This window comes from Hypanus sabinus, chromosome 14 (assembly GCF_030144855.1).
Source record: "Hypanus sabinus isolate sHypSab1 chromosome 14, sHypSab1.hap1, whole genome shotgun sequence".
Classification (NCBI taxonomy): Eukaryota; Metazoa; Chordata; class Chondrichthyes; order Myliobatiformes; family Dasyatidae; genus Hypanus; species Hypanus sabinus.
Window position 1 is genome coordinate 102,635,695 of NC_082719.1, and position 14,749 is coordinate 102,650,443.

The 14,749-nt window shown below is 43.4% G+C and overlaps 1 protein-coding gene across 5 annotated transcripts in view; it reads right to left on the reverse strand.

The window, feature by feature from the left end:
* LOC132405029 (mitogen-activated protein kinase 4-like) overlaps nt 1-14,749 on the reverse strand; it is a 93,218-nt gene that overhangs the window by 55,099 nt on the left and 23,370 nt on the right. For 4 of the 5 annotated variants that reach the window (XM_059989729.1, XM_059989727.1, XM_059989731.1 and 1 more), the window contains one exon: nt 12,399-13,261. In XM_059989729.1, coding sequence (XP_059845712.1) covers nt 12,399-12,944 — 546 coding nt within the window. In that variant the 5' untranslated portion in view covers nt 12,945-13,261. Of the gene's footprint in view, nt 1-4,246; nt 5,299-12,398; nt 13,262-14,749 lie in introns of those variants that run through there. The other variant, XM_059989732.1, reaches the window with a different exon arrangement.

Genomic DNA, 14,749 nt, shown 5'->3' on the forward strand with positions numbered 1-14,749 from the left:
GAGCAAGTTTTTTTTTTAGCTCATTACATTGCTGGATGCTCATGAGCCAGAGGAAAGGCTGAGTGTTCTGATAGCATCCGAAAACCAGGAGGATTTTCTAGTGCTCGAGATGCACCGAGGTTTCCATACACTACCAGTCCTCATGTAACAGCCCTGAACATCACCGCCTGTGAATACAACCGTCCTGATTCTTTATTCAGAGACACAGCACAGTAACATGCCCTACAGGACCAACGAGCCGGTGCTGCCCAGTTACACCCATTAAACTACTAACCTATACATAGACTCAGAGAGTCATAGAACACTGAAGCACAGAAAATGGCCCTTCAGTCCATCTAGACCATGGTGGACCATTTAAACTACCCACTCCCATCGACTTGCACCAGGACAATAGCCCTCCATACCCTGATTATCCATGTATCTATCCAAACTTTTCTAAATGTCGAAATTGACCTCACATGCACCACTTATTCTGGCAGCTCATTTTGCACTCTCACAACCCTCTGAGTGAAGAAGTTTTCCCTCAAGTTTTTTTTGCCTTTCGCCCATAACCCATGACCTCTAGTTGTAGTCCCATCCAACCTCAATGGAAAAATCTTATCTATACCCCTCATAATTTTGTACACCTCTATCAAATCTCCTAGTTCCAAGGAATACAGTCCTAACCTATCCAATCTTTCATTATAACTCAGGTACCCCAGACCTGGCAACATCCTCATAAATTTCTTTCAACCTTATCTGTATCTTTCCTGTAGGTAGGTGACCAAAACTTCTTTAGAAGGTGAGGAGAAACAGGATTTACAAACTCCTTACCTTACGACTGAGGCAGGAATCGAACCTGGCACTGCGATACCTACCATGCTGCTCCTATGTCTTATGGCCTTATGGACCACTTCTTGCACGACCATAGACTTTTCCCTACTTGTGCTTTTACACTAACATCTTGTTTTGCACACAGTCCTTTTACACAGAAGACAGAACTTAGAACATAGAACATTCCAGCACAGTGCAGGAGATAAAGGTTAGATTGGTCGTACAGTAGGTTGAGAGAGCAGCCACAATGTTGTGCTGGCCTTTTAATCTACTCTAAAATCAATCTGGTGGATTCTGATATTTTAGTCCAAGGTTCTTTTGGAAGTCAAGAAGAGGCACAATACTTACTGCTAATAGAACAAACAGAGACTTAATTGAACAGCGATAGAAGTCTACTAAATGAAGGGAGAGACAAAAAGTGAAGTACTAAGATTAAGACTGAGCTCATGGTGCAGCTCTTTCATACCCATAGATAAGGAAAAATTTCACTCAGATCTGTAGGTAAGAGTTAACCAATGAGTTAACCAATGAGTTAAATAATGCTGTACCAAGAGAAACTTCCAGAATCACACCAGTGTAACCACTAGGGGAATACTCTAAGCAACTGCATATGCAGATTGGGACCATTAAGAAGCATACTAGGCAGTTACTTGCAGATAGGAACTACTTATATCAAGTCAATAATGCTTGGTGTGACCCCCTGAACATCCATGCCCTCAAATGCTTTTGTGCCCCAGACCTGGAAAGTCTGGTGCTGCTGTGCAGACTCTACTGGCTGCTATCATCACAGTGGTGGACATTCCACCGCTGGCTGATACTGACCGGGCTCTCAAGGAACTGAACGAGACCATCAACAATCTGGAGACTGCACACCCAGAGGCTGCCTTCATCGTCGCCAGTGACCTTAATCGAGTGTCACTGATGAAAGTCTCTCTGACTTTTTGTGAGCATATCCAGGTGAGCACTCGTGGAGAATACACACTTGACCACTGCTACACTCCCTTCCACAACGCTTACGAAGCTCTCCTCCACCCAGCTTCTGGAAAATCAGATCACTCTTCGATCCTGCTTTTGCCAACGTACAGGCAGAAGCTGAAACAAGAAGGACCCATAGTTAAAACCGTCCACTGTTGTTCCGACCAATCAGACTCCATGCAGCAGGACTGCTTTGATGACATTGACTGGAATGTCTTCCAGGATGAGGATGTCTCCAAGTTCACAGATGGAGTCACATGCTTCATTCGGAAGTGCATCAACGATGTTGTCCCTCAGAAGTCGGTCAGGGTCTCCCCGAACCAGAAACTCTGGATCAATAGTTCCGTGTGAGCAGCACTTACCGCGCGACATAGAGTTAACAATGTCAGCGATCAGCAGGAGCTGTGATCTGTGCAAAGCTATCAAGGCTGCAAGACAACAATACAGGGATAAGAATGAGTCAAGATACACAACAAAAAGCACACGTGACTTGTGGCGAGGGTTGCATACATTTGCAGATTTCAAAGCCAGACATTGTGGTGCCGCCAACATCACCAGCTCTCTCCCAGATGAGCTCAATCGCTTTTACATTCAGTTCGATGTCGCTAACTCTGAGCCTCCGAGGAAAACCTCCGCTACAACCTGCAACCTGGTCACCTCTGAGGCTGAGGTACGCAGATGTTTCCAACAAGTGGACAGTCACAAGGCTATGGGATCAGACAGCATCCCAGAGCGAGTACTCAGGATGTACAGACATTTTTAATCTCTCCCTCTCCCAGTGTAGAGTGCCCTCCTGCTTCAAATTATCCAACATTGTCCCTGTACCAAAAAAGACCAAGGTAACATACCTGAATGACTGGTGTCCTGTCGTACTCACCTCAATAATAAGCAAATGCTTTGAGAGGCTGGTCAAGGATTACATCTGCAGCTTGCTACCACCCAAACTGGACCCCCTACAATTCGCCTACAATCAGAACTGATTGAGAGATGATGCAATAGCCACTGGTCTACATACTGTCCTTACACATCTGGAGAAGAGGGATGCTTCTGTGAGAATGCTGTTCTTGGACTACAGTTCAGCATTCATCACCATAATTCCATCCAGGCTTGGCAGGAAGCTCAGAGACCTCAGCCTTAACCCTGCCTTGTGCAGCTGGATCCTGGACTTCCTGACAGATCGTTGGCAGTTGGTAAGAGTGGGCTCCCTCACCTCCACCCCTCTGACTCTCAACACAGGAGCCCCTCAGGGCTGAGTACTGAGTCCCCTCCTTTACTCCCTGTATACCCATGACTGTGTCGTCACCCACAGCTCTAATCTGCTAATTAAATTTGCTGATGACTACATTGATTGGCCTCATCTCAAACAATAATGAGGTAACCTACAAAGTAGAAGTCATCTCTCTGACACAGTGGTGTGAAGAAAGTCACCTCTTCCTCAATATTGCAAAAACAAACGAGTTCATTGTGGACTACAGGAGGAATGGAGACAGGCTCACCCCTATTGACATCAGTGGATCTGGGGTTGAGAGGGTAAACAGCTTCAAGTTTCTTAGCATCCACATCACTGAGGACCTCATGTGGTCTGTACACACTGACTGTGTGGTGAAAAAGGCACAACAGCACCTTATTCACCTCAGACGGTTGAGGAAGTTTGGTATGGGCTCCCAAATCCTCAGAACTTTCTACAGGAGCACAATTGAGAGCATCCTGACTGGCTGCATCACTGCCTGGTATGGGAACTGTACTTCCCTTAATTGCAGGATTTTGCAGAGAGTAGTGCGGACAGCCCAGCACATCTGTAGTTGTGAACTTCCCACTACAGTATTCAGAAAATTTACAAAGACAGGTGTGGAAATAAGGGCCCAAAGGATCATTGAGGACCTGAGTCACCCCAACCACAATCTGTTCCAGCTGCTACCATCCAGGAAACAGTACCACAGCATAAAAGCCAGGACCAACAGTCCCCGGGACACAGTCTTCTTCCACCGGGCCATCAGACTGATTAACTCACACTGATTTGAGTGTATTTCTATGTTACATTGACTGTTCTATTTATTATAAATTACTATGATTGCACATTACACATTTAGATGGAGACATAACGTAAAGACTTTTACTTCTCATGTATGTGAAAGATGTAAGAAATATAGACAATTCAATTCAATAAAATACAAGCAGACAATTAATTGTTCAACTGCAAAGAAAATAACAATTAAACAGTCTATTCTAAGAATTAAACAAACAGGTCCAACAATCAAACCTTTCCCTCCTACACCTCCATTTTTCTTTCTTCCACATGGCTATATGAGTTTCCTAAATCTCCACAATGCATCTGCCTCTACCACCATCCTGGCAGGGCGTTCCATGCACCCACCATTCTCTGTGTAAAAAACTTACCTCTGAGATCCTCCCTATACTTTCCTCCAATCACCCTAAAATTATGCCCCAACATACTCACCATTTCTGTCCTGAGAAAAAAGGTCGCTGGCATTCCACTCGATCTATTCCACTTATTATATTGTACACCTCTATAGTCATGAATCATCTGCCTTCACTCCAAAGAGAAAAGCCCAGGCTCACTCAGCCTGTCCTCATAAGACACGCTCTCCAGTCCAGGCAGCATCCTGGGAAATCTCCTCTGCACCCTCTCTAAAGCTTCCATATCCTTCCTATTATTATATTCTTGTGTAATTTATATTCTCTGTGTTGTCTGTGGCTGTAATGCTGTTGCAAACAAACTTTTCATTGTACTTTTACCTCACTGAACTTCAGCATATCAATGATAAACTCAACTTGACAATAAACTTTACTTGGACCATGCACTTGTTTACGTCAATCACTCTCTGAAGATCTGCAAGTAAATTCTATCACTGATTTCATGAGGAACACAACATAGTTCTGGGCCTGTACTTACTGGAGTTTAAAAGAATGAGGGGGGATCTCATTGAAACTTGTCAAATATTGATAGGCCTGAATAGAGTGGACATGGAGAGGATTTTTCTTTTAGTGGGAGAGTCTAGAACCAGAGGGCACAGCTCAGAAAAGAGGGGCATCAATTTAGAACAGAGATGATGAAGAATTTCTTTCATCAGAGGGTGGTGAATCTGTGGAATTCATTGCCACAGAAAGCTGTGGAGGCCAAGTGATAGAGTATATTTAAGGCAGAGGTTGATTGGTTCTATATTTCTAGATTGGTTTTAGGGTGGGAAAGGTTTTGGGGAGAAGGTGGGAAAATAGGGTTGGGGGGATAATAAATCAGCCATGAATGAATACTGGAACAGATTTGATGGGCTGAATGGCCTAATTCTGCTCCTATGTCATTTGGTCTTGTATCTAAAGATCTATCCTAGACCCAAGATATTGATGCAATTAGAAGGCATGACAGCAGCTGTACTTCAGAGGAGATTGAGGAGATTTGGAATGTCACAATAAGCATAGATAACAAAATAAAAAACATCAAAAATACCCAAAATTAATATGAATATAAAAGTAATCCTGTTAAACACAACGTACAAGCAACGATTTTATACATAAACAGATTGTATTTACCTAAAGTGCCACTAGGCGATGTGTATCTCGTGGTGGTTGGGGGTGTGGAGGGGTGGGTTAGTGGGTGGAGGTGTTGAACTGCCTGACAGCTTGGGGGAAACAACTGTCTTTGAGTCTAGTGGTCCTTGAGTGGATGCTGCATAGATTAGGAAGTTTAGAAAAAATTAAAGATCAAAGGTTAGCTTTATTTATCACACATACAGTACAACGGAACATCAAGATGTATCATGAAATGCATTGTTTGTGTTGAGGCTGGTCAGCGAGGATTGTGATGGGCAGCCCGCAAGTATTGTCACGCTTCTGGCACCAATGTAGCATGCTCGTAACTTACTAACTCTATCATGTACGTCTTTGGAATATGGGAGGAAAGCTGAGCACCTGGAGGAAACCCCAGTGGTCATGGTGAGAATGTACAAACTCCTTTCAGACAGCAGCAGAATTGAACCTGGTCAGTGCAACAGCATTATGCTAACCACCACAGTACTATGCCACCCCAAAAGCTAGTGGAGCTAGTGGGCTGGGTGCCACGGTAATGTATTGGATCACGCAATGCTATTACAGCTCAGGGGTGTCAGAGTTTGAAGTTCAATTCCAACATCATCTGTAAGGAGACCGTACATTATTCCTTTGGAACGTGTGGGTTTTCTCTGGGTTCTCAGGTTTTCTCTCGCAGTCCAAAGACGTATCTAGTTAGTAGCTTAATTGTCCAGTGATTATGCTAGGATTAAATTGGGGGTTGCTGTGTGCGGAGGCTAATTGGGCCAGAAGGGCCTACTCTGTACTGTATCTCTAAATAAATTAACATAAAATCCAGGTTTGCATTAATTTGCTTTGCCTTGGTATCTTTACATCTTCACACATGTTACAGAAATAGAAGTTGTTATGTCATTCAAAGTTGGTAATAGTCTCAAACATTAACTACACTGTTACTGTGTTCTAAAGTTCTCAACACATTTTATTAATAACTTAACAGCAAGGATCTGCAATGGGTAGTCAAAATTGCCCAACAGATCACCAGCACCAGCCTATCCACCATCAAGGACATATAGTTCAACAGTTCCATTTAATATCAGAGAATGTATACAATATACACCCTGAAATTCTTGTTCCTCGCAGACATCCACAAAAGCAGAAGAGTGCCCCAAAGAATGAGTGACAGTAAAAATGTTAGAACCCCAAAGCCCCCCTACTCCCCCCACACACTAGCAGCAGCAAAGCATCAACCTTCCCCCCACTTACTTCAGCAAAAAGCATCAGCACCCTTCACCCAGCAAGCAAGCAATAGCAAAGCCTCCAAGAAAGACCATGATCTGCAGTACAACAAAAACTGATCGTTCACCCGATAATTCAACACATCACAGGCTCTCTCTCTTCTCAATAAAGGACACTGTGAAGGATATATACAGAAAGGTGCCAGAAGAGGGCCAGTAACATCATGAAGGATCCCAGCCACCCTGCTCATGGACTATTTGTTTCACTCCTATCAGAGAAGAGGCTCCATAATATCCATGTCAAGACCACCAGGCTCAAGAACAGTTACTTTCCCCACGCAGTAAGGCTGATCAACACCTCCGCCCATTATCTCCACAACTATGTAATTATTTCCCATCAGACAACTTATATATAACCTCGTGTCACTTAATGGATATACAATCAATCTATGTATATAAGCTATCCTATGCATTAATATTTATTGTGTGTTTTTGTAATTATTATTGTTTTTTTTATCTGTAGGGCTCTCAGTACCATTAACTGTGGTGTTAGCTGTTCAGGCTAACAAAATGGCTTCTCTGTATTGTTATAATGAAATGGCTTCTCTGTAATGTTACTTAATGGGTTTCTGTAGCTGGAATGTTTGGGTTATGACCGCAGGTAAGGGGGGAACTAACCAGAGGAGAATTGTTATGCTATCTTGTATGCGTGAGCTGAGCTGGAGTTCGTGGTCTTTTTCGGGAGGCGAGCAAGGAGGACGGACGTGTCAGGAGCGGACAGTGGATACAGGAAGTCGGCGGTTCAGACAGAGGCCGAGAAGGACGGACGTGTCAGGAGCGGACAGTGGATACAGGAAGTCGGCGGTTCAGACAGTGGCCGAGGAGGACGGACGTGTCAGGAGCGGACAGTGGATACAGGAAGTCGGCGGTTCGGACAGTGGCCGAGAAGGACGGACGTGTCAGGAGCGGACAGTGGATACAGGAAGTCGGTGGTTCAGACAGAGGCCGAGAAGGACGGACGTGTCAGGAGCGGACAGTGGATACAGGAAGTCGGCGGTTCAGACAGTGGCCGAGGAGGACGGACTTACTGATTTGGCACCTTCAGGTTATCTGTTTCTACTAACCCATCACTAACAAATAACTATAAAGTGCAATTATTTACTCGCCTTTGGTGTATTGTCTGATATTTGTGTTGTGAGCATGTACTGGGGGGGCATTACACCATATTTACACCAAAGTAATGCACTGTTGGCGGGGCAACCCTAGGTTCACCCTAGGCAAACGGGGGTAAATTGGGGGCATAGATGCTACATATCTTTTGTGTTTTTTGTGCTATATTAGATCCAGAGTTACAATAATCTCATTCTCCTTTACACTTGTGTACTGGAATGACATTAAACAGTCCTGAATCTTGAACCTTAATGGTAAAAAAGCCTGTTACTTTATCTTTACTGGCTAAGATTAATAAAATGTTTGAACTTGCAACTGACTTGTGTTTTAATTTGAAGGAACTAGCTGACTAATAAAACTGCTCCCCCACCCCTGTTAGCACAGCCCCTCACCCCAACCAAAAGACTCGGAAACAGCAGATGGAGATCAGTGCAGACCAATGTGAGGTACCACAAAGCCACAGATTTCACAGCATGTGCCAGTGACAATAAACCTGCTTCTGATTCCAAAAGGGCAAAATAAACTCCAGCATTTCTTCCAAGATTTCCAGTATCTGCAGAATCTCTTGTGTTGAAGGTAATGGATGGATAATCATAGAATACTACTGCACCGAAACAGGCCCTAGTCTGTGCTGAACTGGTAATCTGCTTGGTGCCATTGAGCTGAATGTTGAAATCAAACACGCATTCACCACTTCTGCTGGCAGCTTGTTCCGCACACTCACCAGCTGTTGAGTGACGAAGTTACCCTCCCATGTTCCCTTTAAATATTTCACCTTTCACCCTTAACCCATGACCTCTAGTTCCAGTCTTATCCAACCTTGGTGGAAAAAACCTGCTTGCAATTACCCTATCTATATCCTTGATAATTTAGTATAACTCTATCAAATCTCACCTCAATCTTCTTTGCTCTAGGGAATAAAGCCCTGACTATTCAAACTTTCTCTATAACTCAGGAGCACAACTTTCAGCAACACCCTTGTAAATTTTGTCTACACTCTTTTAACCTTACTGACATCTTTCCAGTAGGTAGGTGATCAGAACTACACACAATATGGCGGGATTGAATTTACACCCATATCAGCCATCATCTCATTGAATTCCATTTATCTCGAGAAGCCTCAGTAAATTAGCATAATCCACGTCCAAAGGACATTGACAGATTGGGGGAATGGGTAAAGAAGAGGCAAATGGAATACAGTGTGGAGAAGTGTATACAGTAGTTGAGGCATCATGTTGCAGCAGTTTAAAACTTTGGTCTGGCCACATTTGGAGCTAGCGTCCTGGTGTAATCACAACAACTTGCTGCTGAACGCACTCAAAATCACGGAGATGCATATTGACTTCAGGGGATTTGTGTCTCCTCTCCACCCACTCATCATCAGCAATTCTCCAGTTAGCACTGTCTCAACAGTCAGGTTCCTGGGCATCATTATTTCACAGGGCCTCATGTGGGAGAACCATATCTCCTTCATTAATGAAAAGGCTCAGCAGAAGATGCACTACTTGCAGCATTAGGTAAAATTCCATCTTGGCCAGAACATACTGGTGTAATTCTACACTGCTATCGTAGAGAGCATCCTCACATCAGCTGTTACTGCCTGGTTTGGAGCAGCATCCTCTCGTAATGTACAAAAACAACTGCAAAGAGTCCGGTCAGCAGAAAACGCCATTGGCTGCAGTCTACCATCACTGCAGGACTTGTATGTGTCCAGGGCAAAAACACAAGAAGGAAAATGATTGCGGACATGATTCACCCAGCAAACTACCTTTCCTTCTGGAAAGCACCATAGGCTTATTGAAACAAAAACTTCACACCATCGTAAAAGTTTCTTCCCCCAGCCAGCTGACCTGATCAATCATTCTATTTATCACCCCAAGCCCCCTATTTCTATTACCTCAGTCTCTGAACTGCACTCTAAGTATTTAAACCACTTTTCATAATGTAATTTTATAATATAATTATATTACATGCTGGTATTTATGCATTTAGGCATATTTTATTCCATATCTGTACTTTAACCTCCAACTTTATTTTTGCTATAACTGTTGAATTGTTGAAGAGATCTAGTCATAGATCTTAGAGTACTACACTACAGCACAGAAACAGGCCCTTTGGCCCATCTAGTCTGTGCCATACTATTAATCTGCCTAGTCTTACCGACCTGTAGCAGGACGATCATTCTCCATACCCCTCCCATCTATGTATTTTCCAAACTTCTTTTCTTTTTCAATATTTTTACTAATTTCTACATAGAAGAATACCAAGTTCAAGAAAATACATATTCTAAAACAAAAGAAAGATATAATAATACCAAATATATTATATTTGAATCACATTAACAAACTCCTTACCCTATATTCATGTAGGTTACATTAATTTGCATGTTGTGATATGAATAATTTTTATATATAAAAAACTATACCCTATAAAAAAATCTATACCCACAAGCTTCTTTTAAATACTGAAATCGAACCCACATCCACCACTTCTGTTGGCAGCTCATCCCACACTCTCACCACCCTCTGAGTGAAAAAATTCCCCCTCATGTTCCTCTAAACATTCTCTCCTTTCACCCTTAACCCATAATGTCTAGATCTAATTTCATTCAATCTCAGAGGAAAAACAAACAAGAGAAAATCTGCAGAGGCTGGAAATCCAAGTAACACACACAAAATGGTGGAGGAACTCAGCAGGCCAGGCAGTATCTATGGAAAAGAGTAAAGCCAATGTTTCAGGTTGAGACCCTTTGGCAGGCAGAACTACTGCCTGCCAAATTGGATGGATACATGGATTGGAGAGGTCTGGAGGGCTATGAACTGCATGCAGGTCAATGGGACTAGTGGAGTAAAGTTTCGGCACAGACTAGAAGGGCCTGTTTTCTGTGCTGTAGTGTTATATGGAAAAGCCTGGTTGTATTTACCCTATTTATACCCCTCATTACTTTGATACCTTCATGAAATCTCCCTTCACTCCAGGGAATAAAGTCCTAACCTATTCATCCTTTCCCTATAACTTAGGTTCTCAATTTCCAGCAATGTCCTAGTCAATTTTCCCTGCACTCTTTCAGTCTTACTGACATCTTTCCTGTAGGTAGGTGACCAGAACTACACACAATAATCCAAAGTGGGTCTTGCGGTTGTTCTACACAACTTCAACTGCTGTACTCAGTGCTCTGATATATGAAGGCCAATGTGCCAAAAGCCAGAACTCTATCTACCTGTGATGCAACGTACAAGGAATTATGGATTTGTATTCATAGATCTGTTCAACCGCACTCCTCAGTGCCCTACTGCTCATTGGTTTTTCTTCCCAAAGTGCAACATCTCAAATTGTCTAGTGTAGACTCCTACTACTTCATCATTTTCTGTCTGTCACCTGATGCATAGACACCCTGTGCATAGCATCACATTATGGACACACAATCAATCTACGTTTATTAGCTATCTTATAAGATCATGAGACCATAAGATAGAGGAGCACAATTAGACCATTTGGCATATTGAGTCTACTCCAACATTTTATCATGACTGATCCAATTTTCTTCTCTGTCCCAGTCTCCGGCCTTCTCCCCAGCTCCCTTCATGCCCTGACCAATCCCCAGTCTCCTGCCTTCTCCCCAGCTCCTTTCGTGCCCTGACCAATCCCCAGTCTCCTGCCTTCTCCCAGCTCCCTTCATGCCCTGACCAATCCCCAGTCTCCTGCCTTCTCCCAGCTCCCTTCATGCCCTGACCAATCAAAAATCTTATGTACTGTACCTGTACATAGAAGGAACAACTTCAATCACTCTGCCATCAGATTACTGAATGGACATTTAACTCATGACATCACCTCTTTACTTACTTAATTTTTAATGAAAAAAATACACTTACTGGAAATTACAGTTGTTATTATGTACTGCAATACAACAAATTTCACAACATGCCAGTGATATTAACCCTGATACTGGGATTATGTATGTGTGTTTATATATATATATATATATATATATATATATATACATACATACATACATACACACACACACACATAATCTCAATCAGAATAAGATAAAGAAAACTATATATATATGTGTGTGTGTGTGTGTGTGTGTGTGTGTGTGTGTGTGTGTATATATATATATGCGGCACGTGGCCAAGTGGTTAGGGTGTTCGACTAGTGACCTGAAGGTCATGAGTTCAAGCCCAGCCAGCTGAGGCAGTGTGTATCCTTGAGCAAGGCACTGAACCACATAATGCTCCAGTCTATCCAGCTGAAAAATGCATACCAGCAAAAGAATGCTGGGGGTCAACCTCGTGACAGACTGGCGTCCTATCCTGGGGGGTGGGGGGGGAGGGTTCTCGTACTCTCAGTCGCTTCACACCACAGAAACCGGCATAAGCACCGCCCTGATGAGCCACAAAGGCTCGGGAAAGGACTTTGACTTTGATATATATATATAGTGTTCTTAGTGTTATTTATCTTATTGTGCAACCCCACCATATTGTGGTTCTGCAAGGGATCCGGAGTAACACTTTTTGCACTTGTGAATTAAAATTGACAGTAAACAATCTTGAATATTGAATTTTGATTAAATTTCTTCTACCAGTTGACTCTACTATCTGCTCAGTTTGGAGACAATTATATCAATACCATTCCATCCTCATTCAAGCAACAAATAAGTTTAAAACATGAACTTACTTTATGGGAGTAATGTGGATCCACAATCCTTGCCAATCCAAAGTCCCCAATTTTCAACACCAGGTCTTCGGTATTGATGAAGATATTGGCCGGCTTTAGGTCTCGGTGCAGTATGTTGGCTGAGTGTATGTACTTAAGTCCTCGAAGCAGCTGGTATATGAAGAGCTTGGCATGCTCCTCTGAAAGGGGTCCCTGTTCCAAGAGGCGAGCAAGGTCAGTGTCCATGTGTTCTTGGACAATGTAAACCACACTCAACCGATAAATGTCTTGAGGTATATCGCTTCCCTTAGGGCCCAGAACCTCAAAAACCTTTACAATGTTGTCATGGTCCAATCGCCGGATAATTTTGATCTCCCGCAGAGCGTGCTTGAGGCTTCGGGCGTCACTGATAGTGATCTTTTTCACTGCGACTTTTCGGTAGCTTTGGCTGTCGATGGCTGCAAATACCAGTCCATTGGCGCCATAACCCAGAGGTTGCAAGTCAATGTAACGAGCACCTAGATCAAATCCATGGACATGGGTGGCACAGTCAAAATTCTCAGCCATTTCCCTAGTCACAGTGGACCTTGATGTTTATTTTCATCCGAAAAACTATTAGATTTTTTTTTTGTCTCAATGAGCAGTTAGACAAACTATACAGTCCCCTGCCAAAGAGGATTAACTTCTGCTCAGCATGGCTTCAGAGAACTCTCTGGGGATGTTGAGAGCCTGCTGGAATTCTCATGGTGGCTTGCAACAACAGAGCAGACACGTGGCTGTCTTCCTCACTCTGTGACTGCACCGTACAGCCCTCTGAGAGATGTACTGTTTATATCTGCAGTGTTACAGCAACAGCTGACCCTTAATCCAATCTGAGGTTCTTCCTGAAAGAAAAAAATAGTTCATAGTAAATTTCCAAACACTTTCCCTGATTGTACCTGAAATAACATCGAGCAGTTAAAATAATTATCTTGGAATGGAAACATGTAGCAACACTCTGTCTGGATAGCTTCCAACCTGACAGCATGAACATTTATTCCTACAACTTCCAGTAATTCCTCACCCCCCCCTCTTTCTCTCTTTTCTATTCCCCATTCTGGTTTCCCTCTTCCTTCCTTTCTCTACTCTCCTGTCGATCAGAATCCTTCTTCTTCTTTAGCCCTTTTCTTCTTCCACATCACCTCCCAGCTTCTCACTTAATCCCTCCCCAGTACCCTCTCACTTTCCCCCTTACCTGGTCTCACCTACCTCCCGCCAGCTTATACACCTTCCACTCCTCCCTCCTTATTCTGGCTTCTCCCTTCCCGCTTCCTTTCCAGTCCTGATGAGGGGTCTTAGATCGAAACATTGACTGTTTATTCCACTCCATAGATGGTGCCAGTTCATTAAGGTTGGGACACCTGGGGGAGGTCGTGGGGATAAACCCTCACTACCTATTAAATGCTCTCAATGGCGTGCATTTCGAATAGCCTCTAACAATCAAGTTCAGCTCCTGGCTTCACTTGTGGCTTAGCTACCAGGCCTGGCAGAACCATTTCTATTGATAGGAGAAGGTGCGCAGATGGGTTACTGGTTCCTTAAAACCAGTCACTTCAGCAGATAGGACTTGTCAGCCATGGTTGGCAGCTCACATATGTGAAGGAAAACTCTGAACTCAAATCTCTGCTGCCTTGTGGCTATATCCATTCATAGGGAACATTCCAAGAGTAAACCCCAAGAAAATATCTGGAGGGGGAGTTCCCAAGGCAGTTCTATGTTGAGTTCAACACTGACTGGCAAATCCTGTGACACTGCTGGTGCCAAACTCTGCTGTCCCTTTTGATTCATCAGCTGCATTGGAGAGGGGGAGCCTGCCACATGGGGATCAGCTTGTTCTCCATATCACACTGCCCTGGTTTATGTACTGTCAGTACTGCACCAACAATGTAGACAACTAGGACACAACATCCATGGTTGATTCGGACCAATGGAAGGCCTCAACAGATGCTACTTGACTCGTTGAGCTCCCCAGTGCGTTGTGCTTGTTACTCAGGATTCCCAGCACCTTCAGACTCTCTTGTGTTAATGTAGTCCCCATCCTTTGGGCCCTCTGGGTCTCAGTTTGACTGGAGTTTTGATCAGGATTTCTGACTGCATTATGTCAGTTTGCCTCAAGCTACTCGTCAAACTGAATTTCAGTTTTCTACATGCTGGCAGCAAGGTGGTTAATTAAGAAGGGTCAGGAAGGAGAAGGCCATTCTGCCTCTTGTGCCTGTTCTATCCTTCTGTAGGTTTATGACCGCAGCTCCATTTTCCCACATTAATTCAACATTTCAGGAAGAGCTTCTACCCCTCCGCTATTAGATTTCTGAATGGTCCACGAACGCTATCTC